This window comes from Ochotona princeps, chromosome 4, assembly GCF_030435755.1.
Source record: "Ochotona princeps isolate mOchPri1 chromosome 4, mOchPri1.hap1, whole genome shotgun sequence".
In the NCBI taxonomy this organism is placed as follows: Eukaryota; Metazoa; Chordata; class Mammalia; order Lagomorpha; family Ochotonidae; genus Ochotona; species Ochotona princeps.
The window spans coordinates 24,138,815-24,164,050 of NC_080835.1; the positions used below are offsets into that span (position 1 = coordinate 24,138,815).

Below are 25,236 nucleotides of genomic sequence, written 5' to 3' on the forward strand. Positions count from 1 at the left end.
GAGACCCAGAGGAGGTTCCTGGTTCCTGGCTTTGGATCGGCTTAACACTGGCCATTGTGGTCACTTGGAGGATGAACCAGTGGACAGAAGATCTTTCTCCTCTCTGTAAATCTGACTTTCCAATAAAAACAAATCCTAAAAAAATTTTTAAAAAGTTTAATTACCAGTGAATACACTTCTTGAGTGTATTCTGAATTGACTACTAGAAAATGCATTGCCAAAGTAGCCCACAGGGAAGTTCATTTTTAACAGAAATCTCCAAGCTGTATGCAGATGTGTGGATCTGCAGGAGATGAGCTCATTCAGCCATGGCCAAATGCAGGAGCCAGGACTCGGGGTGGGATTCCTACCTGATCCATCTCACTAATCTTGAATCATGATCTGCTGGTAGAGCTATTGTGTCTTCTGCCTACATTTCTCAGAGACTTACTGAGTTTGCATCCATCTATTTTGGGCATCTCTGCATCCCATGACTCACGTGTTTCTTGGCAATGAACATGATAATCCTAGACCACACATGCAATCAGTCTGGCAAAAATGTACTGGGCTTAAGAAACCCTTGGCGGTAGCCCAATTCTCTCAAAGAAGCTGCCTACCACTGACAAGTTCCCCTTTTTAAATGTGAGATGCTAACTTCTGTGACTACTGCAACAAAGACTATTCTGCCTGCGTGGCCACTATGTGCACATAGCTTGTCTGGGCTGGAGTAATAATTGTGAGAGCTTACATGTACTGAGTTCTTACAACATGTCAAGTATTATGTTCTACATACCTGACAGTGCTTTATCATTACACCACCACTGTGCGACAGGTTCTACCATTATGTGTACTCCACTGATGGGTTGCTCAAGGAGAAAGACATGAGCCATTTGCTGCAGGTCTCCGAATTAACAAGCCAAAGGCCACTGCAGTCTGTTCTTATCTGTGAAGCTCCACATTCTTTCATTCATACAGGGCAGGCTGACCAGGATTCAAAGTGTCACCTCGAGGCTTCCTGGCTAGAATTTTCTTTGCCAATGTCTGCGGCCTCTGTCTAATACATAAAAATGTCAAGTCCATCCTTCTTCTAAAAAGAGGTAAATGCAAAGGCATCTCTGGGTATTGCAAAGGCACAAAGGAGTCGCTGGGCTCTGTCGAGACACAAACCCAGCAGAGCATCATGCCTAACAGTGTTTTATAGCCTGGGGTTTTTATCTTGTTGTTTCTTCTTGGAGGAGCTGGCTGATAAATCAAGCTTCACAGGGGGAGAGGATTGTGTGTTTTCAAGAGTGACTTTCAGGAGTGGAGTGAAGGGCGAGCAATAATGTGGCAAACAGAGGCATCCTTCAGAGGCAGTGGCAATCTCACCTCAAGAGGCCAATTAATCCCTTAGAGGGAAGAATGAAAACGGGAAGATGGAGCCTGAGCACAAGCTGTCTACCTACTTCCCAATGACAGAAACTGTACTGCTCCTTCCATCCACCCTGCACCCCTCCCACTTACCACACACATCCTGTGCTGCTACTTTCATCAGACTGCATTTACTACAGAAACCCGGTGACCGTGGAGGGAAGATTAGCTCAGGCTCATTGGAACAGCTGTGGTCCCTACTTTTCAAATTCTCAGCATCTAATGAGTCTCAATGTTTAAGCTGTACATCTCCCTGGTCTCCTTCCTCAAGCACTATTTCACCATTTTATTGCAGTAACTTGACTGTTGCTTAGAGATCTGAGCTGTTTCATTTGTGCTACCTGGACATACCTAGGGAGCACAAAGGTGTGAGATATGGACTTTGGCCAGTGACCTGTTCTACCCAACGACAGGCCAGAAGGGAGCTGTTAGTCTTTCTCTTTAACACTGTGGGGCTGGCAGAGACACAGGAATGGTTCTCAAATTTAATACTACATAGTGGGCTACATAGGCTACATAGGCAAAGCAACTCCTAATATTAACAGAACTTGGAGAAAAACAGGTTTTGACAATAAGTTAACATCACTGAAGAAGTGATAAAAAGTAAAGGAAGGGCAAGCATTTGGGAAACTGTGGCCTCCCCTCCCAAGGGTGATAGTGAAATCTTTGGTAGAAGTTCCCCAAAGGTGGACACGTGCATTTCCATTTTGCCAGATCCAACGCCTGCCCAAAGCAGGAAATCAAAGGGCATTGTGCTTTGTGCTTAAAACTCCAAAGAGCTTACATACAGGGTAAGGATGAAGCAGAAACAAACTTCCCATTCCCAACCAGGGGACCTCAGGGTAGGCTTCTTTGCAACAGGTGCAATGGAGAGATGTGGGAGACTGACGGCCATGGGTAGCCTCTTATGGATCATGTATCTGGAGCTTACATTACTTGCAGGGTCTAGGAACCAACACACACACATACACGGATTTGAAATGGTGCTGAAGCTGGCAATACACTCGGACACCTACCCGGAAGCCATGCTACATCTCTTTGGGGAGGAGCCTCTACTGTAATACTCTAGGAGTCCCCATAAACTTTCTCAAAGGCATGCGTCTGCCTCCAGAATGTAGTCTGCCTCCTGGGAGACCCTAATGAAGCTTCAGGCTTCTGGCTTTGAGTTGGTCCAGCTCTGGTTATTGTGGCCATTTGGGGGAATAAGGTAGCAGATGGAAGACCTCTTTCTCTCTCACTCTCTGTATAGGTGTCTTCTCTCTCTCTGTAACTCTACCATTCAAATAAGGGCAAGAAGGAAGGAAACAGAAAAATAAATCTTGGTAAGTCCATCTGCAGGGGATAGGAAGTTCTTAGAAAACTATGAAATAGATTTGAAAAGGAAAGAAAACAGAAAATCTTGAAGTGAAAATACTCAGTGCTCTCTCTGGCAGCACATACCCTAAAATTTAAGTGAAGATACTTTAAAATGCAAAAAAAAATCAATGGACCAATCTGTTATAGATTAGACACAGACATAAAGAGAAAGAATGAATGGAAAGACGGCTAAGAAGGCATTCTGTAGAGCTTAATGGAGAGGCAGAAAAGACAGAAAACAAGAACACAAGGCTGACAGAGTGAGGTGGTCTAAAGGAAATCCAAACAATGACATGTAACAGAGCCACCTCCGGCATTGACCGAAGCCCAGATTCCACAGCTCTAATCCCATCTGTGTCTATCTTTGGGACTAGGCTGCTTCCAGAAAAACACAACATGAGTAGGTGTGGAGGCTACCTAATTATGAGAAGTACTGAAACAGTAGCATCTGGGAAACAGGTTTCAGAAATCTACTTTTTTCTTTTGTTCAAACTACAGTAAGTTTTCCACCTGTCACTGACACCCTACTTACCCGGAATAGCTTGGTGGAACATGTTACATTCCTCCTTGCATTATGTTCAACATGTTTTACTCTAATCTGGTAAGATTTTTGATAGGAAAATCAAAACATGCTGAGAAATCCAGTATTTCTATTCACAAAGCACATGACCTTTTGCAACGCAAGCAATGACCCTCAGTTTTGCTTTCAATTGGTGAACCTTTACCACTCCGGCTTGTTTGGGATTGGTAAAAGCTCATGGTGCTTTTTGCCCACTCCCATCAGGCAACCTATTAAAAAAGGTAGATACCACTGTGTCTGTGGCTGGGCCACTTAACTTCTCTGTCTCTCTCACTAGCCCAATGTGACTATCCCACCATCCACACCTCTGGCAGTCTGCATCAGCACAGACTCTGGAAATGAGGAATTTGTGTCCTAATTGTGGCTTTAGCGTTGGAGACCCCACCACTTGCTGTTTCTCGTTTCCCTGGCCCCAAATGCCTTGTACCTCAGCAAAGATAGTGACTTCTTGACACAGCTTCTCAACCTGATTTCTTGCTTAACGTTTAATGTAATATGGTTCTGCACTACAATCTTGAATTAATAAGCTGAGCTCTATGGTCCCTGGCCATCCCGGGAGTGCTTTCCCATGGATGCAGAAGACAACCAGTGAAGGGTAAAGTCCTTGCAACTTAGGTTCCTCCTCACAGAAAGGCATATGCATTGTCAGGGTCTGCAGGAGTTTATGCAAGGCACAGACAGCAGCTGCCAACGCTACGGTCTTCTCTCGAGGGGAGTGAACTGGGGGCTCTAGAATGCCTAAGATCAGGAAGAACAAGCTTCCTGGGATTGTTAATGTAGTAATAAGCAGCTGACAGAAATGGGACAGAAATGGAATCCACTGTCTGTTTCCTTAAAGGAGAGCAGACTGGCAAAGGGGGTGACCTGGAGAGGGAGAATGCCTGCATTCCACTTGGGTGTGCGGCCTCACCTCGGATTCTGATCCAGCTCCTGCTAATACACCTGGGATGCATCAGATGACAGCCCATGTACTTGGGTCATAACCAATCATATGGGAGACCTGGGTGGAGTTCCTGCTGTTGGCTTTAGTCAGTTTCACCTCTGCTTGTTGAGGCCACTGGTTGTTGAACCAACAGGATAAAAGATACCCCCCTCTTACTTTTTCTCCCTTTATTTTTTTTTTTTTGTCATTCTCGTAAACATAGAAACACAATCTTTATGGAGAAAAAGTGTGTAGGTGTGCGTTCTAGCTCTGAAACGTACAAACATTATACTTCCTGGTAAAGAGTTTTCTATAGTTCAAGCTTGTAGCGAGGATTTTAAAACTGGCAACAACTTTATACCCCAACAACAGGATCTTTTCCATGTAAGGGGAATGTGAACCACATCTTGTTTAAAGCTAATCAGTTTCTCTTCCTTAGTCTCCCTCATCATAATTAACTGTTACCAGCTATTTCTACCTTAACAGCCTCGATAACTTTCTCCTTCCTGCTATTTGCTGGCTCAGGTCTAAGTGTCAAAGCCACAGTCGAGGCAGGGTGGGAGGCAGAAAGGAGATGTTCCAGCAGCTAAGGCCTGCCATTTTCATCTTTTACTTAGAACCAAAATAAAACAAACAAAATAACCCAACCATTTCTATTTATCTATATGGCTGAGAGGTAGCAAAAGAAAGAGACAAAACCTTCTGTCTGGTCACTTTATTCCCGAAACATACGCAATAGTTGGGGACTTGCCCAGGGCAAAGCTGGGAGCCCAGAACTCAAGCTGGGTTTTCCATATGGTGACCTGGATTCAAACATCCGAGACACCACCTGCTGCCTCCCCGAGTGCACACTGACAGGAAGCTGGAACCAGAAACAGAGCCAGGACTCGCCTCTAGGCATTCTGGCATGGGATACACAAATTCCAATAGGTGCTCTAACTGCTGTACCAAGTACCCACCCACTAGTTTCTCATTTCTGATACTGTATTTCGGTCAACTGTGAGCCAAGGATGTGCAGGTATGTATCAGAGAGAGACAGCTGACAACTGCAACCCAGCCTCTCTCAGGGCCTTCTTATTATCACTTTAATGACACTTTACATTTTCAAAGTGTTCTTCAACCATTAATAATTGAGCAACTTTTCCCAACAAGATCGGGCTGGCTTCTTACAAGAACAGAAAAGCTGTAATGAGAAAGATGACAGTCTTTTCAAAGAGGCCGCATTTAATTAGTCAATTTTCATTTAATTTAGGTGAAGTCTACATTAAACAGCTTGTATCCAGCCGACAGCAAGAAGTGCTAGAGGCAGCCCAGGAGTGCAGCTGTGGGGACACAGGTGCAGGACTGGGCCTTTGACCAGTGCTTAAGGGCCTCCCCTCATCAGCTCTCATGCCATATGGGGAATCGAGCTACTTGCATTTCCAAGGTTGGTAAAAGAATTACACTGACATGACACTCTACCCAGCATTCATCAGTTCAGTACTCAGGATACTGTAATCTATGGAAAAAAAAATGCTAGTTGCAAAAAACCCCCAAAACAATTTTAATAATTATCTCAGCGAGCTGGGGTGGCAAGGAAGACTTATTTCTTGTTAGCCCTATAATTCTTGGGACTTTTTTTTTTTTACTTTTTCATTTATTTACTTTTTCCTACCACAAACCTATGTCACTTTTATATATAAAAGATTCCTATAAACTACAAATGCTCCAGGGCTTACATCACGATACACCCCACTGAAAGTTGAAAATATCTTCCAGAACATTCCATCTTAGCAGCACAGCTCACAGAAGGAGTCTGGATTGTTTCCCCTTGTGACCACAAGGTTTCCTTGGAGCTTCTATGTGGCTGCTACCCAATAGCCCTGGACAGGGACTGACCACACAGCAGCAGCCTGGGAAAAGATTTTCACCATTCAAAATTCTAGATACAAATTCTACCATATTGTTTCTGCAGTGTTGTAAAGCCAAAGAATTCAACATGGAGCCACCATCAAGTCAGGAACAGCCCGTTGTGAAGATCTGGCAAAGCTTTAATATATTTTATGGGGTGGGGTTGGCTCCTGAACATTCTAAAACCAGTGGGTTGAAACTCAGATAGGAATGGCTTTTGCAGCTGTCCCAGAGGTCAGCTCCCTCAGGTCGCACGGCCCTCATGTGCTCCATCTCAGCGTGTCCCCCACTTCCTCTCTGTTACTGGTGGCTCCAGCCTTCCATTTCCTCAGGCCCAAATCCCTGGAGTCACTATTGATTCCTCTCACCCTCCGCATCAAATCCACAAGCAATTCCAACCAACCGGCCTTTTAAATCATAGGTCCTGTCAATGACACGCCACCCTGTCTTCACCCTGCTCTTCTGAATCCCTGGCCATCACGCAGGTCCCCCTTGGCTTCTTTAATTGCTTCTTCACTCCCACCACTGCCCCCTATAGTTAATTCTCAACCTTGTAGTCATGGAGATCCTCTGAAAATCCTGATTTCCTTATTTTTCTGCTCAAAACTCCACTGGCTCCAACTCACCTAAAATGGAAGCCAGAATCACTTTTACATTCCTGGAGGTTTCACTATCCAGCTCTCACCTCCTCTCTGTCTGTTCGCAGCCCTCTCTCTTCTTTTCCTCACCCTGCTTCATGCTGCTACCTAGTTCCATGTTTGCAGCCAGACTGGGTTTTAAGCTCGCTGAAGACAAGGGCTTTGCTCGCTTTCTAGATTCACTATTATATACTCAACATCTAGAATGGTCTGCCACAGAGTAGATGCTCAACAACTACATGCTGAGTAAACAATACCCTCCAACAGGTATTCTAAGGACATGTGCCTTGCAGCTGTGCCCCCCATGATGTGGGTCCATAGAATCAAAAGCAGCAAAAGTGGGTGAAGAGGTAGACAGATCCTGGCAGAAGAGTAGCTGGCTTAGGAAGCAAGACATTTATGTATTCATTTTTATTTGAAAGGCAGAGTCAAAGAGAGAAGGAGAGACAGAGACAAAGACAGGAAGGCAGGGAGAAAGAGAGATCTTCCATCTGTTGGTTCACCCCTCATATGGCTGTAATGGCTGGAGTTGGGGTGATTTGAAGTCAGGTACCAGAAGCTTCGTTCGTGTCTCCTACATGGATGTAGGGCCCAAGAATTTGGGCCATCTTATGTTGCTTTCCCAGGCACATTAGAAGGCAGCTGGATAGGAAGTAGAGCAGCCAGGACGTGAACCAGTACCCATATGGGATGTTGCTGCTGCAGGCAGAGGCTTAGCATATTATGCCATGCCACCAGCCCCATAAGGCATCTTCAATAATGCTCAGGGTGAAGACATGGGTAGTAGACTAACGAAAGTAAGACACACCTGGCAACCAGCGTACAGAGCTGGATACTGCCCCTGGGAAGGAAACCGCTCTCACAACCTCTACTCTGATACAAGTGCTGGACTGGCCACTTTACATATGACATTTGGATGTAATCTTCCCTATCCCCCCACACTCCATAATGAGCCATGGCAACCTCATTTTACACACGAGGAGGCTCTTTAGGTCTGTGGAAGCAGGAACTATAGAAAACTGGATTCAAACTCAAATCTATGTGGTCCCTGCATCTGTGCTTCCCTAGAGATATTTTAACAACATCATACCTGAGAGTTATCTGTTTAAAATATGGAGTTCTAGGCACCACTCTCTGATTCAAAATTTCCAGGGGGGTGACCCAAGATTCTGTGCTCAGCGAATGCACTGGAATTCAGGTCGTAGCCAAAGAGTTCACCGTTATCATTGTTCAAGTCAGGGGATAATAAACTAATGCTGGCGCTCAGGAAATAATACCTCAAAACATGCCAAGAGCACCTGCAGAGCAGCAGATACAGCCTGGAAGGGCTCCTGAACATTCCCTGATCCACCTAAGGGTGAGCTCTGCCAAAGAGCAACATAATTGCCTTCAAATCTTCTTACTGAAATTTCATTAACCGAGAAAGATTAAACTAACTCAGATCATGGAGCAAGAGACTGAAAATCAAACACGATGCCTCTAGCCCAGAGGATTTTTGTCCCAGGCCATTGTCTGTTGTCAGGGCTCATTTTCTCCCCCCAAAATCATTCATTATCTTTCTAAAATTGCCCACAGTCCCCTAGACCCCTCTCCCTATAAAGATGGTATGTAAGTCTCAATCATTTTGGCTGCATCTGTGAGTTTATTTTGTATGACGGTCATGCACCTGTACACGTTAGTGAATTTGGATGCTCTCTCTCCTGCTAATCTGCCTACTTAGCTAGCTTGTTCCAGTAGACTCAACTGCCAAATCTCCAGCGGGGAAGTCCATGGCACTGCAGAGACTGTTCCTGTCCTGCAGAGAGCTCAATCCAGTTTGCAATCCAGGAGGGCTTACAACAGCTAAGGCCAATAACCTGAACTCTGGGTGGCAGAGTACTCTTCCTTCTCTTGACTTCAAGAAGGTAACAACCAAACAGGTCAAAAAATTAAGGGAAGCAATGGTAGGAATTTAAGTGCTACAACTTACGTGTTGGAAAAGCACTATGAGTTAAATAAGTAAGTGCTAGAAGTAGTGGTATCTGGGATGGGTCTTGAAAGACTGAAAAACTTTTAGCAAATATAAATGGTGACAGAACAGTACATGAGAATTTCATCAGATGTGTTTGGAAAACAATAATTCAGTTGCCACTGGGGCATCAGGTCATTGGTGAGGTCCATTAGAATCAAATGCACAGCTCTGAATCCAGGGGGTTAACACTGGAGGTAAAACTGAGAAAAACTGACATTGTGTGTAGGACAAATTGGCCTAAAGCAAGAGGTGGCAGTAGGAGAACTAGTGGGTAGATGAATCATGGTGTTCCAAGAAAAGTGGCAGCATCTAGGACAGCCTCCTTAACAGCAGGTAGAGGAAAGGCCCAGTAGGAGATGGGGTCTGGTGAAAAAGCAGCGGAGGGAACTCACCATGGACAGCCTTAATCCCCATGAAGCAAGAAGCACGGGTTTCTATAGGGGGGTAGGGAGGTTAAGAGACCAGCAAGGATGCCTTGGAATGGCGGTGGGACAAGCAGCTGGCTTAGCTGTCCAGACACTACCTGGGATATTGGCATCTCACATGGTTGTGCACGGGTTTGGTTCCCAGCTCAGCTTCAGATTTCAGTTTACCACTAACACAGACTCTGCAAGGCAACAGGTGCTAACTCAAGTTAGTACTCAGTCCTTGCTACTGCCTGTCGGAAACCTGCATTGGGTTCCTGACTCCTGGTTGCAGCCCCGACACAGCCCCAGCTGTAGTGGGAATTTGGAGAGTGAACCAACAGATGGAAATTGTCTATTTGCTTCTCTCTGTGGGTATGTCTCTCTTCTCAGCCTTGCCGTGGTAGACACAACACCACGTGAAATCTCATGAGATCAACAGGAGGTAATTGTTCAAACAGTTTCAGTAGGAGTCCTGCTAATTGTGGAACACAAAAAATAGTTTTCACAGATTCAAATCAGGAAGAAGGCGGCTCTTTTCGTAGTCAGTCACACTCTCCAAGTGTGGTGAACATGGAGGAATTAAAGCTGTCCTCCTTTACCACCACACTTCAACCTAAATGTCCAAACACTTCCAAATGCATCATTTTCAAGCTCAAAAGCATCACATGCATTGAGTAGTTGTGCCTGAAGTTCACCACCAGGCAGTCCTGAGAGCCAACTGAATGAGATAGAGGGGAACTCACAACATCTGGAATTTCTATTTCTCTATGCTACTACTGTTGAGAGACATTGAATGTTTGCAGGGTAATTGTGGTTGCTCAGTTCTAATTTTGGTTGATACTCTCCGGCCAAAGCTGAAGGCTCTATTTTAGAAATCAGCACAAACATTCATCTGTATAGCACTGCTGTTGAAAGGTAAAATGAGTGACATTTACAGCTTGGCTCTCCTTATGGAGGTGACCCTATTGATCACTACTGACATTTACTCACCCATTCCCGAGCAGAAAAATACCTCTTGATTCTCTCTCCTGAAAATGCCAACCCAAGTGCCAGAGGCTGGGAGAGAAAGCCTTAACACCATGATCAAATCATCCATCCGTTCCTCTACAACCTTGTTGCTTTGTTAATATTACAACTTTAATTATTTCTTCGGATCTTGACAGCTCACGATGTGAGTCTAACCCTCACCCAGTATCGATTTTCCTCCTATTAAAAATAAGCAGCAAAAACTGCCTGCTCAAGCTTCTTGCTATGCTAGGAGGTTATATCATGCATATTAAATCTGGACAGCATTTAGGCGAATGCAATCTCAACTTTACGATCTTGTTGGTTTTTAAAGCAAATGTTAATGAAATATGCATTACTTATGGTGAACGACAATCCCAGCGGGGCATACTTTAATTAGGATAGTTTGTTCAAAGAAAAGCAAATTTAACCCCTCCTCATCGGTCACAAGGCTGCCCTGTAACTTGAAGGGAGGGCAAGAGATAGAAAGGGAAACCAGATGGGTTTACCATCTCAACTTGGGCACCTCGAAGAGGGGACCCTGAGCGAAGCATTCCAAGCCACAAGGCTCCAAGTTCTCCCCTTGTGATGACACTTCTTCTCTCTTTTTGGAATTAATTTACTCAAAGGCAGGGTTTCAGAGAGAGAGAGAGAGATAGAAAGAGAAAATGAATCTTCCATCTTCGGGTTCATTCTTCAAAGGATGCAACAACAGCCAGGGTTGGCTGGGCCGAGCTGAGGCCAGGAACTTTCTTCGAGCCTCCCATATGGGTATAGGAGCACCAGTACTTAGGCCTTCTTCTACTGTTCTCCCAGGCACATTTGTAGGGAATGGAATGGGAAATGGAGCAACGCAGGACACAAGCCGGATTCCACATGGGATGCCTATATTGCAGATGGCACTTCACCCACCACTACACCACAGACTGACCCCATGACACGTTATGAGTAGGTTTAATTTGCAACTCCCAGCCCATCTCCTAAGGTAGCAGAAAAACCTGGCATTATGGCTCCATGGAGATGTCCCTGGTCATGTAGCTGACCTACAACTGTGTAGGACTGTTGCAGCCAAACAGCCCAGTACAACAGAAAGGTCTTCTTCTGCAATTTCAGGCTGGCATCCCAATGCCAGCAGGGCACACTCCCTGTGAGGGTTCTGGGAGGAATCCTTACTTCCTCACAGCTTCCAGTGACTGCTAGTGATCCTGGGCATTGCTGGGCTTGTAGCTGGCATCACTCTAATCTCTATTTTTGTTTCCATGTACTCCCGTGTGTCGGTGTCTCTGTGAACAAAGTTTCTTCTAATAGGCACCAGAGTTATAGTGTTTAGGCCTGCCTGAATCCAGAATAATCCCACTGGGATGTGTGGTTCTGTCAGGTTGACTAAGCCCACGTGTCCAGCATTAAGCCAACTATCAGTTGAGATGTCACCTGATGGTACTTTTCAGACATCATTAACATGGTAATGAGTAGAGTTAGAGTAAACCAGGTAATGTGGGTCAGCATTGTAATCAGTGGACAACCTTAAAAGACTGAGACTCCTGGACGAAGGACTTCTGACTCAAGATGGCAACACTTATCCATCCATCTACTCTTCCCTCAGTCTTTTGGCTGTTGGTCTATGGCCCTCTAGAGCTGCATGAACCAATTCCTTAACAGTGCTCTCTCTTCTCCCTCCCTCCTATTGGTTCTGGTTTTCTGGAGAGCCTTGACTACGCTCTTGTCTTGACTAGATTATAGCTGTAAGACTATTTCTCAATAAGGTCACATTTGGTGGCTATAGTGGGCATGAATTTTTGCATGACAAGACAAGGTGGCCCAGAGCCTCGTTATTCCAAGTGTGATGCCTGGATCATCATCAGCTGCAGCAGCTCCTGGAAGTTTAGCAGGGACAAAGTCTCTGGCCCAGCCTGGACACACTGGGTCGGAATCTTCATCTGAGCATATCCCAAACAATTCTGTGCATTAAGTGTAAAAGTACCACCTGAGGATTACATATCAAACCACTAAAAGCATTTATAATAACAGGCTTCTAGTCAAGACGTTATAAAAGACCACTCTAAAGGGCCAAGGGAAAGGAACTAAGAAAGAACATAAGAACTTTTACATCAGACACCTTTCCTACCAATCAATTAACAAGCTCCATTCCAATAGTTATGATTATTTGTCAAACACATGGGTCAAAGAATAATGAATAAAGTGGGCTCTTTAAGATAGGTTTTCTAATAAACTGGTTTCTATTTACAAGGAAAGCCACATGGGCAGAAGACAGAAAAATTTCATGTCCATTCTCCAGAATTCAGACCTTTTTTCCCTTTCCTTGTATGATTGAGAGATTCTGCGATGCCAACGTGATTACTTGGTGACAGTGCCGCATTCCAATACCCAAGTCTTGCTCTAGGCTCCTGCTGTAACTCATGTTGACATGGAGAAATGTCTCATTTTCAAATCCATACATATGAATTTTTAATGACCTGTGTCAAAGAAATCAAATATCTCCCCCTGTGCCCTCCCCCTCCGAGGAATCAGATTTTGACCTTCTGCCAAACAGCTATAAATCATGTGCAGTGGGGAGAGGAGCAGGAACAGGGGCTGCTGCACACGGATTAGCCAGTTTATTTCCCTCTGTCAGGCCTTCACCTGTCACAGAATGGGGAGAGAGGGAGGGAAGAAACAAAGCAAGTGTGGCACACTTTGAACAGTAGGTATTCACTTGTTACTAACTAAGGTGTAAGATGGAAAAACGAAAATATAGGTAAGGTTGTTTATTGCCTGGTAATTGTCTATCTAACCTGGACTCTCTGGAGCATTAATTTCCTGCCCCCTGTGGTATGGCTGTTTATTTCCACACATGACTTGAAGCTGAAGAGAAAAGGCAGACGAGAGCTTTGAAAAGGTAGAATGGAAATAAATTGCTCCTTCCCTCAAGAGGATTTTCCTAGGATTATCAAGAACTTTGCAAACCGCAATGGCCTCTTACTAGAAAATACCTTCAATTAGATATCACTTCTTACCTAGCAATGCAGGAACGATTTTTAAACGTAATAATGTCCTACATGCTGGCAAGGAGTGGTGAAATAAAGAATCTACCCAATTGTCTTTGGGGGTGTTAATGCCACAGCCCATTTGACAAACCACTTAACAGAATAAATGCAAGGAGCCCTAGGAGTGGCCAGACCTCCTGTAAATCCCAAGGAAACCTCCCCAAATTAAGTCATTCACATTAGGAATGAGGCTTTAAGTACCATTATAGCTCTGCCTGTAACAACCATACAGCAAAATCGAAGTGCTCACCAATTGCTGCATGGCTAGGTAGAATCATGTTCACTCTTGAAGGAACACCATGCGACCATTAAGAGCGCTTATTAAGACGTATAACATGGGAAAACACTTATAAATAGAATGAACAAAGGAAGATGGAAAACAACAACAAAAAACATAACTGCAAAAAGAAAAAGTTCTCATTACCTATGCACAGAGAAGAATATGGAAAGCAGTAAGAGTTAGTACTAACGATTATTTATGGAAGGAGGAAACAGATGAAGTTTCTCCCAGAATTTTCCAAACACCTTGTAATGCGGGTGTGCGCTTTCATAATGGAAACAAGACTCTTTTATGCACTTGAAAACAATCTAAAAAGATATCCCCCTCAATAAACCGTAAGAATCGGACCATGGCTAATTCAAGGTGAAGCATGTTTGTAAATACCACATTTTCTAATCTAACATCCAGTTCAGGGACACAGAAGAACCTGGCTGGCTGGCTGCCTGCTGGCAAAGCATCTCTATCAGCACACAGCACCGCACTTAAGACGTGAAACGCCAAGTCAGAGCTGTCAGTTGAAACCTCTGGACTTGGGGACGTGTCAAACAGCTGTCATGGCCGCTCGGTTTGCTCAGATTCCATTCAGTATGAGAGGAGCTGACACGCAGGCCCGAGGAGCAGACACACGAGGGACAGACGTGGATTGGATCGGACATCGCTCCTTGCCAGCCGTCATTCTCAATCATGGCATTTTCCTTCCCTGGTAAATCTGTGCACTGGAAAGCGATCGTCTCCAGCATTTTGACCCTGTTCAGGCAAAAGTGTCTGAAGCAAGCCATCTGTTTCTGGAAATTTAAGGCTGTTCGCAAGGTGTGGGGGCAGGGGGACAATTTCATTTGAGCCATGAGCTTATTGATACATTTTTTTCTAAGTGGCTAACTCTTGTTGGATTTGAAATAGAGTGATATTTGGTTGACCCAAAAGGGCTACTTGCAATGAGCAAAACCACTGCTCACAGGACTCGCAGAAGACCTCTTAACAGTTTTAATCATCTTGGAAGCTTGTTATGAGGAGCCCAGGGACAGTGTGGCTGAGATCCGCACACTCAATCACAAAGTCGGCTCCTGTGTAACCCTGAGCATCACTAAGGGCAGCGGTGAGAGGCAGGAGAGATGTCTTAATTTTAGTCATGTCACCGACTTCTCTTCCCCTGCAAGCTCTGGGTCTCTATTTCTGCAATCCAGTCAGGCAGGACACGGATCAAAGCAGTGAAGAGTGAAGGCACTCAGCAGTAATGACAGAGCAGAAGAGATGAGGGCAGACCAGGTACCTCCATCAGCGCTCCAAACCAGTGGACTTTGACAATCCTATCATGAAAACACCGACAAGACCCCAATCTTTGGATGCTGACTGCTACTATACCCATGACCCCCCATGCCAATCTATATATCAATCATAACCTAGCATCCATCTTTTCTCTTTTTTGTTAAAACAGTAACAACAACAAGCTACCCAGTCCCTGAAGAATCACTTTGCACGCACCTCTCTTTGCAAGGCTGTTCTGATACTCACAGATTATCCAGTTGATGTGGAGACGATGGGACAGGAAAGCAAAGGATCACATTTCTCTTTTTATGGTCTTGTTGAAGGAAATAATACTTAAAACAGCTCTCACCACTACTGCGTAGGTATTTTACATTAGCAGCCTCCAAAATTTGTTTATCTACACTAGATACTGACTATATTACACCTAATCTCACACTATATACAGGGAAGTAAAGTCAAACCTTATTAACGGCCCCATGAACTAATTCAAATCAGGCTGGCGCTATGAGACACCCTAGCACAGGACAAAGGGCCTGCTAAATAGTGCGAGCGGAGGAAGCAGTGAGAAGCTTTAATTGCTGGAAGGAAATACATTTCTTTTCAGGCTCCATTTAGATCCAGGCAATCCATCTACCCATTACAAGAAAGTTCTTATCCAGACATTAAAGCAGGCAACTGCCCATTTTGGAAACCAACCAAAACTGCTTATCTTCAACCTCCTATAATTCCAGACCTCTTCCTGATCTGCCTTGGCTTTTTGCCTAATGCATTTGCACTACTTTTTTCTGCCCCTGGAATTTAGCCCCTAGAGTTTACGCTGATAATCAAACACCCAGGCAGACACACAGGCAAGGCAGTGAACAGAATTTCTTTTTAACTACCCAGGGAGGAAGAAGCTGTTTGACCTCTGGGGTCTATATTTATCCTGGTGAACATCACAACTGCTGAGCCCTGGTGGACAGAATCCAGTTTTAACAACAACCCTGATGGGTCCCTTGCACTTGAAATAGTCCAGGAAGGAAGATGTCAGAAGGGGCTATGGAAAACTGCAAAGCTAGCCAATGCATTTAAAAACTGGAGACCCCATACTAAATTGTGAATCTCCACCGCAAATCAAGGTATTTACTGGGCTCAGCATTAGCCAAGCTCAGGACCTTGGTTAATTCAGTCAGTCTTGGGTGGGAAGCCATAAATGGGAGGGCCACCGCCTTGCTCCTGTCTGAGGGCTCAGGACTGAGTCTCTACTTCATTCTTCATGTGATGGCTAGCAAATCAAAGCTAATGCAAGGAGCAGAACCACAGCTGCCTGGGCCTCTCCTTGGTCACGTGCTCGCAAAGCCCAGGCATTACGGGCTCACATGTCATTTCTCAGTATTAACATTCCATCTGGGCTTTTGCTTCACACTCACCAAGGCTTCTGCAAGCTGTAAATAAGGCAGCAAAGGACAGGGAAGTGTGCCAAAGAAGGGTTGCTTCTCACACATGGTGCCCAGCGACAAAGCCCATTTTAATAATGTAATAGGAACAGACTCGAGGAAGATCAGCACGCTGTCGTTTCTCCTTGATGAAGAATCCTGCCAAAAGAGGTGATTGATTTCCCAATTCCTCAAAAATGCAGCTTTCCAAAAATGTAGATTAAACTTACAAAAATTGCTGGGATGCTCCTCCAAGACTTCTCCCCCAGCACCAATCCCCTTCAAAAATGCCATACTAGGAATTTATATTTGGTCCAAATTTGCTTAGCACACGAAGGCTAAAAACAGCCTCTACACCAATCTTGCTTCCGAAGCCACTTACTTATAAATGTATGAAACTGCAATGAAATGATTTGTAGTTTTAGTTTAGCTCTTTCATTGCTGATTTACAGAAATCTCTCCAGGGGTGATTATTTTTGGATATTTCTAAGTCTGCAGACGGCATCGCTCTTGATAGATGTTAATTCATTCACATGGAGCCTCATGGTAACTGATGTGTTTGTTTCATTCATTCAAACGGGTTTTGTGAGCACTCGTGAAGTATTCAGTATAGTGCAACACACACAGCTGTCTCAGGCATGAACCTTTGTCCTCAAACAACTAGCACTTCTCCAGCCTGTTTTAAATCAGCAGGTGTGGTCAGTGTGACAAAATTAAAGCACCTTTGGGTGCCCACGTTGTGCTAGGATATTTCAAAACAGTTATGGAAAATGAAATCGAAAGATATATTTATTTCAATGCAACACATTTTGAAATTTATGTGTAGCGTTTTCATAGTTGGCATTCCTCATGAACTTTTCAAAGATTTGTAAAGTACACACATTTCGAAACTTTTTGACAGCCAAGTAAACTCATCTTTTAATTCCATTTCTCATAAATGTTTTTAACTCTTCAGAAAGAGAAGTTCCTAAGTCCAGGAAAGCAATAGGCTTGGTCTCTGAGGATTCCACCCATCTACCCACCTAAGCATCCATCCATTAACCTCCACACCCCACCTACCCTCTACCCACATACCTTCCCATCGTTCCCAAAACGAAGCAATATAATGCAGGCTTCACATGGGTAAGTGATTCTTGTTATATTGGTGGATTCTCTGTCATTTGTAAAAGTTTGTGTCTTAATGGTGTTTGTAGGACCATGAATGCGTAAGTCTGGTTTCTACTTGCATTAGGATGACTCTGACTTTGCATGTATTCAATGAGAAAAGGCTTATAATAGCATGTTTCTAGGGATCCTGAGCAGACTCCAAGGGCTAATTAAAAGATACTTCATACACAGTACCTGGCACTCAGCAAGCTCCTTGCAGTTGCTGAGTATTTCCGCTTCCCATTTCCTGAGGAGAGAGGACTCAGAGATGGGGAGCCGAGAAAGAGGGGTGAGCATTCTGGGAGTTTAGAAATCAGGTTTCCATGCATCCCTGCATCCAGATGAAAGATGGAATCCCAATGAAACTGTTGGACATGTGTAGACAATGGGACGCTGGACTGTCTGACATGTCTGTACCAACAATGTCGGGGTACACTTAAATAAGAACCTGATAGAATTATGATTCCTTATGAAGGACTACACTGTTGTAACAAAATGGGAAAAATCTGACGGGGGGTGGGAGTTTGGGGGGAATACCAGCCTACATAAAATTGTACCACACAATTAAAAATTCAAAATAAAAATATATTAAAATAAAAGAAATCAGGTTTCCATCTTAAGTTCTAAGTTATTGCACAATGTGCAGGCTACTTACTAACGTACTGTCAAGCTTAATAGTTTCTTAGGTGAATGTATTTTTTTAAAAGCAAATCATATAAAAACTGTGATTATAGAGAATTTTCATTTTAAAAAAAGATTTATTTATTTGAAAAGCAGAGTGATAGAGAGGAATGGGGAGAATTGATCTATTCACTGGTTCACTCTCCAAACAGCTGTAACAGCCAGGGTTGAGCCAAGTACACCACAAGAGAAGGAATTCCATCCAGGTCTCCCATTGGGGTTGCAGGGCCCCAGATACTTGGATCATTTTTTGGGTGCCTTCCCAGGTGGATTAGCAGAGAGCTTAACTGGAGGCACTGCAGCCAGGACTCCAGCCAACACTCAGATATGGGATGCTGGCACTGCAAGTGGTAGCTTAACCTGATGTGCCACAACATGTGCTCCAGAATTGCACTGTCTGATTCCAAGACCCTCTCCTTGGCTAAGCCAAATTCCTGGCTTACCTTTTAGGACAAAACACTGACCTCTGGAAGCCTAATTAGAGACTTTTTCCTTTTCTTGCAGGACTGAATATTGGTAAGGGGGTTGGGGGAAGAACCAGTGGGATAGTCATTCAAGTATCTAATAAACAAATATTTCAAGGCGGATTTGCCCAACTATCATGGCCCCACAGAAATCTGCTCCCCGCTGGCCTTATCTCTGCTGGCAGGTTTCACTGCGTAGACGCCCCTGAGGCTGCCTGCATGGAGAATGGAGAGAGGCTTGGGAAGAAAGCCACCAAGGCTGGCATGCTGGGATCCTATTACTGTCACTTGCCCAGGATGGGCATTCACCACGCAGATTTGGGTTTACATTTTGTGTCTCAGGCAAGGAAAGCCAAGTCGGGGAGGAGCTTTCATTTTTGTTAGGCTTCTGCTTATCTGTCTCATAGACAGAAAGGTGGCGGATTTCTAAAATGCTCCTGTGATGGTCTTATCAAACACAAGAAACAGACAGCAGTATGGGATGCAGCCCAAGTTTTTCAGGCTGGAGTTGCACCTGAGAAGCTGGGGGAGGCACTGCGGGGTGCCCCAGGAATGGAAGGTTCTGCCATGGGCCATGGGGGGAGGGAGGAAGCATACCTGTGTGCCCCAGGAAGCTGGGGTGGATCTTTCTGTGAGTCAAGGTTACAGGCCTTGGATATTTTGAACCCTACCAACCCCAGGACTGCCTCAATTTCACAGCCACCATTTCCTTACCCCATATCACCTTATTTGCCCATTTTTCTTATTTCTAACTGTAATCCAAGCAAGGGCTTGTCCTCTCCTTTAATTTCTTCCATTTCAGAAAGGGCTCATTTATTCAAAAACAAAGTCTTGAGTGAGCATCCAGGATGTAGTAGGCACTCCTCTGGCAGATAAAATGATGACAGCTAGTACACAGATGGCCAATCAACACACAAGTAAACGTCACGGAGCAGGTGCATGTAAAGGCAGGAAGTGTTGGAGCCAACCCCCCTGAACATGGTCAGTGAATGAAAAGGGTGCAGGCGCGGGGAGGAGATAGGCTACAATTTCCAGTAAGGCAATGGAGCTTGGGGTAGGAGTCTGAGAAAGTGACACCTGATAAAGGAATGAAGACAAACCTCAGGATATTTAGAAGAGGCATGTTGGAAGAACAAAGAGCCAGTTCCTGGTTCAGGAGTGGCATTGTCCTTGGTGTGACTGGAGAACATCATGGGGCTTTTCCCTTAAGATCCAAATGGTATGAACCCAGGACAGTGATACTGTTGGACTTCAACTGGTGCTGAGGTCTGCCTCACAGTAAATCCTATGCCACTTTTAAACACCCCTCCTCAACCAAACAGTGAGTAGAGAACCTGACAACATAGCTCAGACCCAGTATGCAACTGAAAGATGGAAACAGAATATGAAGTCTTCAGAAACTTTATGGCCATTGCCATGGCATAGTAGGCTAGGCTTCTACCTATGGCATCAGTATACTCCTATTTGTGCCCATGTGAGTCCTGGCAGCTTCAGTTCCAATCCAGCTCCCTGCTAATGGCCTGGGAAAATAGCAGAGAATGGCTCAAGTCCTTGGGCCGCCACCTCCACATGGAAGACTTGGGAGAAGCTCTTGATTCCTAGCTTTGGATCGGCTCAGCTCTAGCCATTATGGTCATTTGAGGAGTGAACCAGTGGATAGAAGATTGACCTTTATTTCTCCTTCTTAAACTCTCTCAAATAAAAATAAATTTTTAAAAAGTGCATAGAAAACAATGTTCTGTAGGAACTTTGAAAATTATTTACTTATTCAAAAGACACAGAGAGGGGCACAGCTCTTTTGTACACTGATTTATTCCCCTAATGGCTGTAACAGCTGGGGCTGGGCCAGTTTGAAGCCATGAGCCTGGACCTCTCTCTGAGTTTCCCATGTGGATAGCAAGGGGCTCAAGAACTTGGGACATCTATCATTGTTTTCCCAGGTACATTAGCAGGGAACTAGACTGAAAGTGAAACAGTCAGGACTCAAACCTCATGAATGATGCTGGTGTCATAGGCAGTGGCTTAACTCACAAAGCCACAACACAGTCTTCTCCAGGAACTTTTTGAGGTGCTCCTAAGACTCCAATGTGCAGCATGAAAGAAGGTGTTCCTGGGCCCGGCAGCGTGGCCTAGCAGCTAAAGTCCTCGCCTTGAACATGCCAGGATCCCTTATGGCTGCCGGTTCTAATCCCGGCAGCTCCACTTCCCATCCAGCTCCCTGTTTGTGGCCTGGGAAAGCAGTCGAGGACGGCCCAATGCATTGGGACACTGCACCCACATGGGAGACCCGGAACAGGTTCCAGGTTTCCGGCTTCGGATCTGCGCGTACCGGCTGTTGCGGCTCACTTGGGGAGTGAATCATCAGATGGAAGATCTTCCTCACTGTCTCTCTTCCTCTCTGTATATCTGACTTTGTAATAAAATCAATAAATCTTTAAAAAAAAAAAGAATGTGTTCCTATCTGTGTAAGGTGAGGAGCCTGCTGGTGAGGGGTTCCAGGAACCCACCCTCTGTCTTTGGTAGGGATAGAGTCTCTTACGCAGTTTCTCTTAAGCCAAATGGTGTGAGATTTATAGAAAATCTATACATATCTGCCTTAAATCATCTCCAGCTTACTTATAATATCCAAAATAATATAAATGCTACATAAACCGCTGTGTCATGGTATTATTTAGGTATTAATGATGAGAAAGAGTTTCAAGTTCAATAAAGACACTTTTTTTTTCAAAGAATATTTTCAATCTGGGGTTGATCAAATCTATGAACAGAATGTGAAGATCAAGAGGACCGACTCTATTTGACTGTCATGTAGAAAGTATTTCTGGGGTGGGTATTTCGCTCAGCGGCTGAAATGCCAGTTGGTGTATGACACAGGAAGGCCTGGGATCAATGCTCAGGTTCCTGATGCGCAACTAAGGGCCAGCAATGATGGCTCAAGGCAGTTGGGTCCCTGCCACCCACATGGGAGATCTGGTTTGTGTTTCTGACTCCACGGGTATTTGGGGAATGAATTAAACAGATGGGAACACTCTCTTTACCTCTCCTTGAAATCCTTATAAAAAGCATTTTTATTGAAAGCTGCTGGCCCACAGGGGGCTCCTCCCTCCAGCTTGCATCCTGAACTTGTGGCAGTGCCTTCTCCTCCCAGCATCCAGGAACAGCAGCGTCTTCCTTTGAAATCTGTGTCCTTTATAACCCAGGCTCCGACGGCCTGATCTGGTGTGTTGCATCTGTTTCCATCTGTTCCTACGGTAGCTCGTTAGGCCCCCAACAGCCAAAGTGGTGAAGCAGATGGAGAGCAAGTCTGCTTTGCAGGAAGTGTTGGACTCTGCAGGAGATAAGCTTGTTGTGGTCGACTTCTCAGCCACGTGGTATGGACCCTGCAAGATGATCAAGCCATTCTTTTGTTCCCTCTCTGAAAAATATTCTAGCGTGCTGTTTCTTTTCTTTTCTTTTTCTTTTTAAAGATTTATTTCTTTTTTATTGGAAAGGCAGATATACACAGAGGAGGAGAAACAGAGAGGAAGATCTTACTTCCGTTGGTTCACTCCCCAAGTGAGCGCAAGGGCCAGAGCCGAGCCAATCCGAAGCCAGGAGTCAGGAGCTCTTCCGGGTGCAGGGTCCCAAAGATTTGGGCTGTCCTCAACTGCTGTCCCAGGCCACAATCAGGGAGCTGGGCCACCAGGATTAGAACTGGCAATCATATGGGATCCCGGGGCGTGCAAGGCGAGGACCTTAACCACTGTGCCACCTTGCCGGGCCCAGCATGCTGTTTCTTGAAGTAGATGTGGACAACTGCCAGGATATCTCTGCAGACTGTGAAATCAAATGCATGCCAAACTTCCAGTTTTTTAAGGGTCAGAAGGTGGGTGAATTTTCCAGAGCAAATAAGGAAAAACTTGAAACCACCATTAATGAACTACTCTAATACTGTTTCCTAAAAACATGACCAGTCTTCAACTATTAAAGACCTGTAATTTTATTATTTACAAAAAAGTAGGAGATAGGAAACCATATATGCAACTGCCACTAATCATAAAGAACAATAAAATATCAACGCTACACTTTTTAAAAAACTGTGTGATGTCTGAACAGCTTTCAGAATAAAGGAAGACATGGCCACTTAAAAAAAAATAACCCAGGCTCCAAAAGCAGGTCTCAGAGAGAAGCACCTGCATGCTCCATAGACATTGTCTCAGGGAGGAGGGTGTGCAAACACCCCACTCTGCAGGACACAAGTACAAGCAGTTCCCTACCGCATGGTCCCTAGAGTCCTGCTCCATGCTGTGTTAGGATTCTGTGCTCCTCATCACTGTGCTGCACACACTGAACGGGGCCCCCTTTCCCGACCACAGCATTTCTCCACCCAGTAGTGTCCAGCACATGGGTGGTTTGTTGGGAACTCACTCCCTGGCGTGGCCAGTGTTCATCTGTTCTCTAAGCCTACAATCCATGGCTCACCTGGGACTCTGAAAAATGACCAGTAAATGAAGAAGATCAACAGCAGCACCATGGAATCACTCACCAGCTGCAATGTGGGAAACTCTTTAAGTCAACTCATCCCATTTTTGTCTTTTCTGACAAATCAAATTTGTCTGGCAGCCCCCTAGGGGTCTTGCTTTATCTGGACAACTCATTTCCAATTTCCGACACACATCCTGCAAAGAGCAGGAAATTATTAATGTTCCTGTTTAAGAGTGCTTGTAGGCTGAGGTGGGGATGGGGATGTGGGGTCATAGGTGATGGCTTTAGGGGAACAGGAGGAGGTGCAAAGGCGGGAAACCTGCAGCAGCCCGGTACAGCCTCACCCAGACTGTTCTTAGCAGAGTCCTCACCTTCTAGCCAGAAACCAACAGATTGCCCTTAATAGATTTTTTTTTTAAATTGCCTAAAATTGCTGCTTCTATTCCATGTTGAAAATTACAGCTCTTGCTCTGTTTCCTGACCTCCCCTAGAGTCACTCAGCACCCCGGAGGAGACATCATCAACATGACCCAATGCACTTTGTGTGGGGAAAACATTCACGACTTTGCAAGCAGACCCAAAGAGGCTGTGACTGATACATGCACTTTCCCAGTGGATTCAATCTTCAGCGTGAGCTCGCTGTCTCTCTCAACGGAGCAAAAATCAACAACGTGATATATGTTGCCTTCTGAAAACGATGCCCATCACACACACTAAAAATCTCTGAAACTCATGTTGCATTTTGAGCCATGACTTTGAACTTTCTCCTTCAGCATTTTCTGCCAGTTGTGTGGGTGGCACCCACGGGGGAGTGGCTGATGAACAACAAGTTATTGTTTCTAAATAATGCCACCTCAGGCTGGGAGCATGGAGACTGAAGACTGCTGCCTCAGTTTATCTCCTGGAGGGAGAAGGCTGTGTGGAGAAAAAAAGCAACTCCATCTGTGTATCTAGAGGCGCTCATGAGGCTGCTGGTGAGTGCACAGTGCCAACTTCCTTCAGTGCAGGCTAGCAACCATGAAGATGGCAAAGCAAGGTGCTGTGTCCAGTGCCCCTATGCTTCCTGATCCACCCTTTGCTGAGGCCCCAGCTCTGCTGTGTGGACCGCCTCGGGATCATGAACTGCTTCTGATTCAATCTTGATGCTCCAGCTAAGGCTATAAACTACTGTACTTTTTCATTACATCCCATGCTTGGCCATCCATAGCTCACAGTTTCCACTCAGTGCATTCTCCTCCAGTTAAAGCAAAAGATTTTTGACCCTGGCACTGCACATTACGGTCCCAAGTGCACCTTCCAAACCTGCAGTCAATGTTTCTGGGGATCGCCACAGGACTGATATTATATATATGTATATATGTAAAGCCCCCTGGGTGTTTCTAACAGGCAGCTAGGATGGAGGACAGCTGATGAGGCAGAAGACGACTTACCTAGGAGCTCCTTTCTCCCAGCTCCAAGCCCTTCCTGAGCAGAATTTTGCAGGTGCAGCCTGGAAGGCTCAGCATCTGCAACAAAGGAGGAAGGCAGGCCTAGGAATTTTGAGGACCTGGACTGCAAAGTTCTGCAATGAACTGTGGAAACATAGGAAGGAACTAGCTGCCACTGTCATCTACAGTGATGGACAAATACATTACTGTCCTGTGCTAAGTACTTTGGATTCTCTCCTCTAGTCCTCCCCGGCAATCTCTGAGGTAGGCTGTGGGGAGCCAAGGGGGCTAAAGCCACTCCTGGGATTGGGAGGGGCCCTTGCAAGATGGCACCTGGCCCAGGGCAAGGAGGCGGAGTTGGTCTCACCATCAGGTAAACAGGAAGTCACAGGGATAGGCTAATGCCCTCGCTGCGATCATGTCTTTGTTACTGGCCTAGCAAGTAGCGCCAAGTGGACCCACGGGGAGAAGTGATTAGTGGAGAATAATATAAAAGTAGCCAGTAAAAGCTAGGGATGGACGGACGATGATGACAACGACAGAGAAACGGATGACGACGTCGAGAAAGATGGGGCGAGGAGAAGGACGGGCGGGAAGAAAGGTGGCGGAGAGAGGGCTGGAAAAGCGGTAGAGAGGGATACAAAAGCGGTACAGAAGCAGTAAGACTTAAGTAAGGAGACAAGAACGGAGAAATGCAGCATAAAGTAGGGAAAGAAGAACGGGAAGAAGGGTGGCGGAGAGAGGGCTGGAGAAGCGGGGAGGAAAGCTAAGGCCAATGGGGAAAGGGACAGTGGAGAGAAGGGTTTAAATGCAGCCGCTTTTGGCAGTGAAGGGTCCGGTTGCGGTTCCAG

The 25,236-nt window shown here is 45.1% G+C and overlaps 2 protein-coding genes across 5 annotated transcripts in view; one reads left to right on the forward strand and one right to left on the reverse strand.

The window, feature by feature from the left end:
• LDLRAD3 (low density lipoprotein receptor class A domain containing 3) overlaps positions 1 to 25,236 on the reverse strand; it is a 249,935-nt gene that overhangs the window by 44,692 nt on the left and 180,007 nt on the right. The gene's annotated exons all lie outside the window — the stretch shown is intronic.
• Positions 14,207 to 22,422, forward strand: LOC105941835 (thioredoxin-like). The gene is made up of 3 exons (XM_036495689.2): positions 14,207 to 14,332; positions 21,750 to 21,931; positions 22,260 to 22,422. The coding sequence occupies exons 1-3, from the start codon at positions 14,207 to 14,209 to the stop codon at positions 22,420 to 22,422; spliced, it is 471 nt and encodes a 156-aa protein (XP_036351582.2).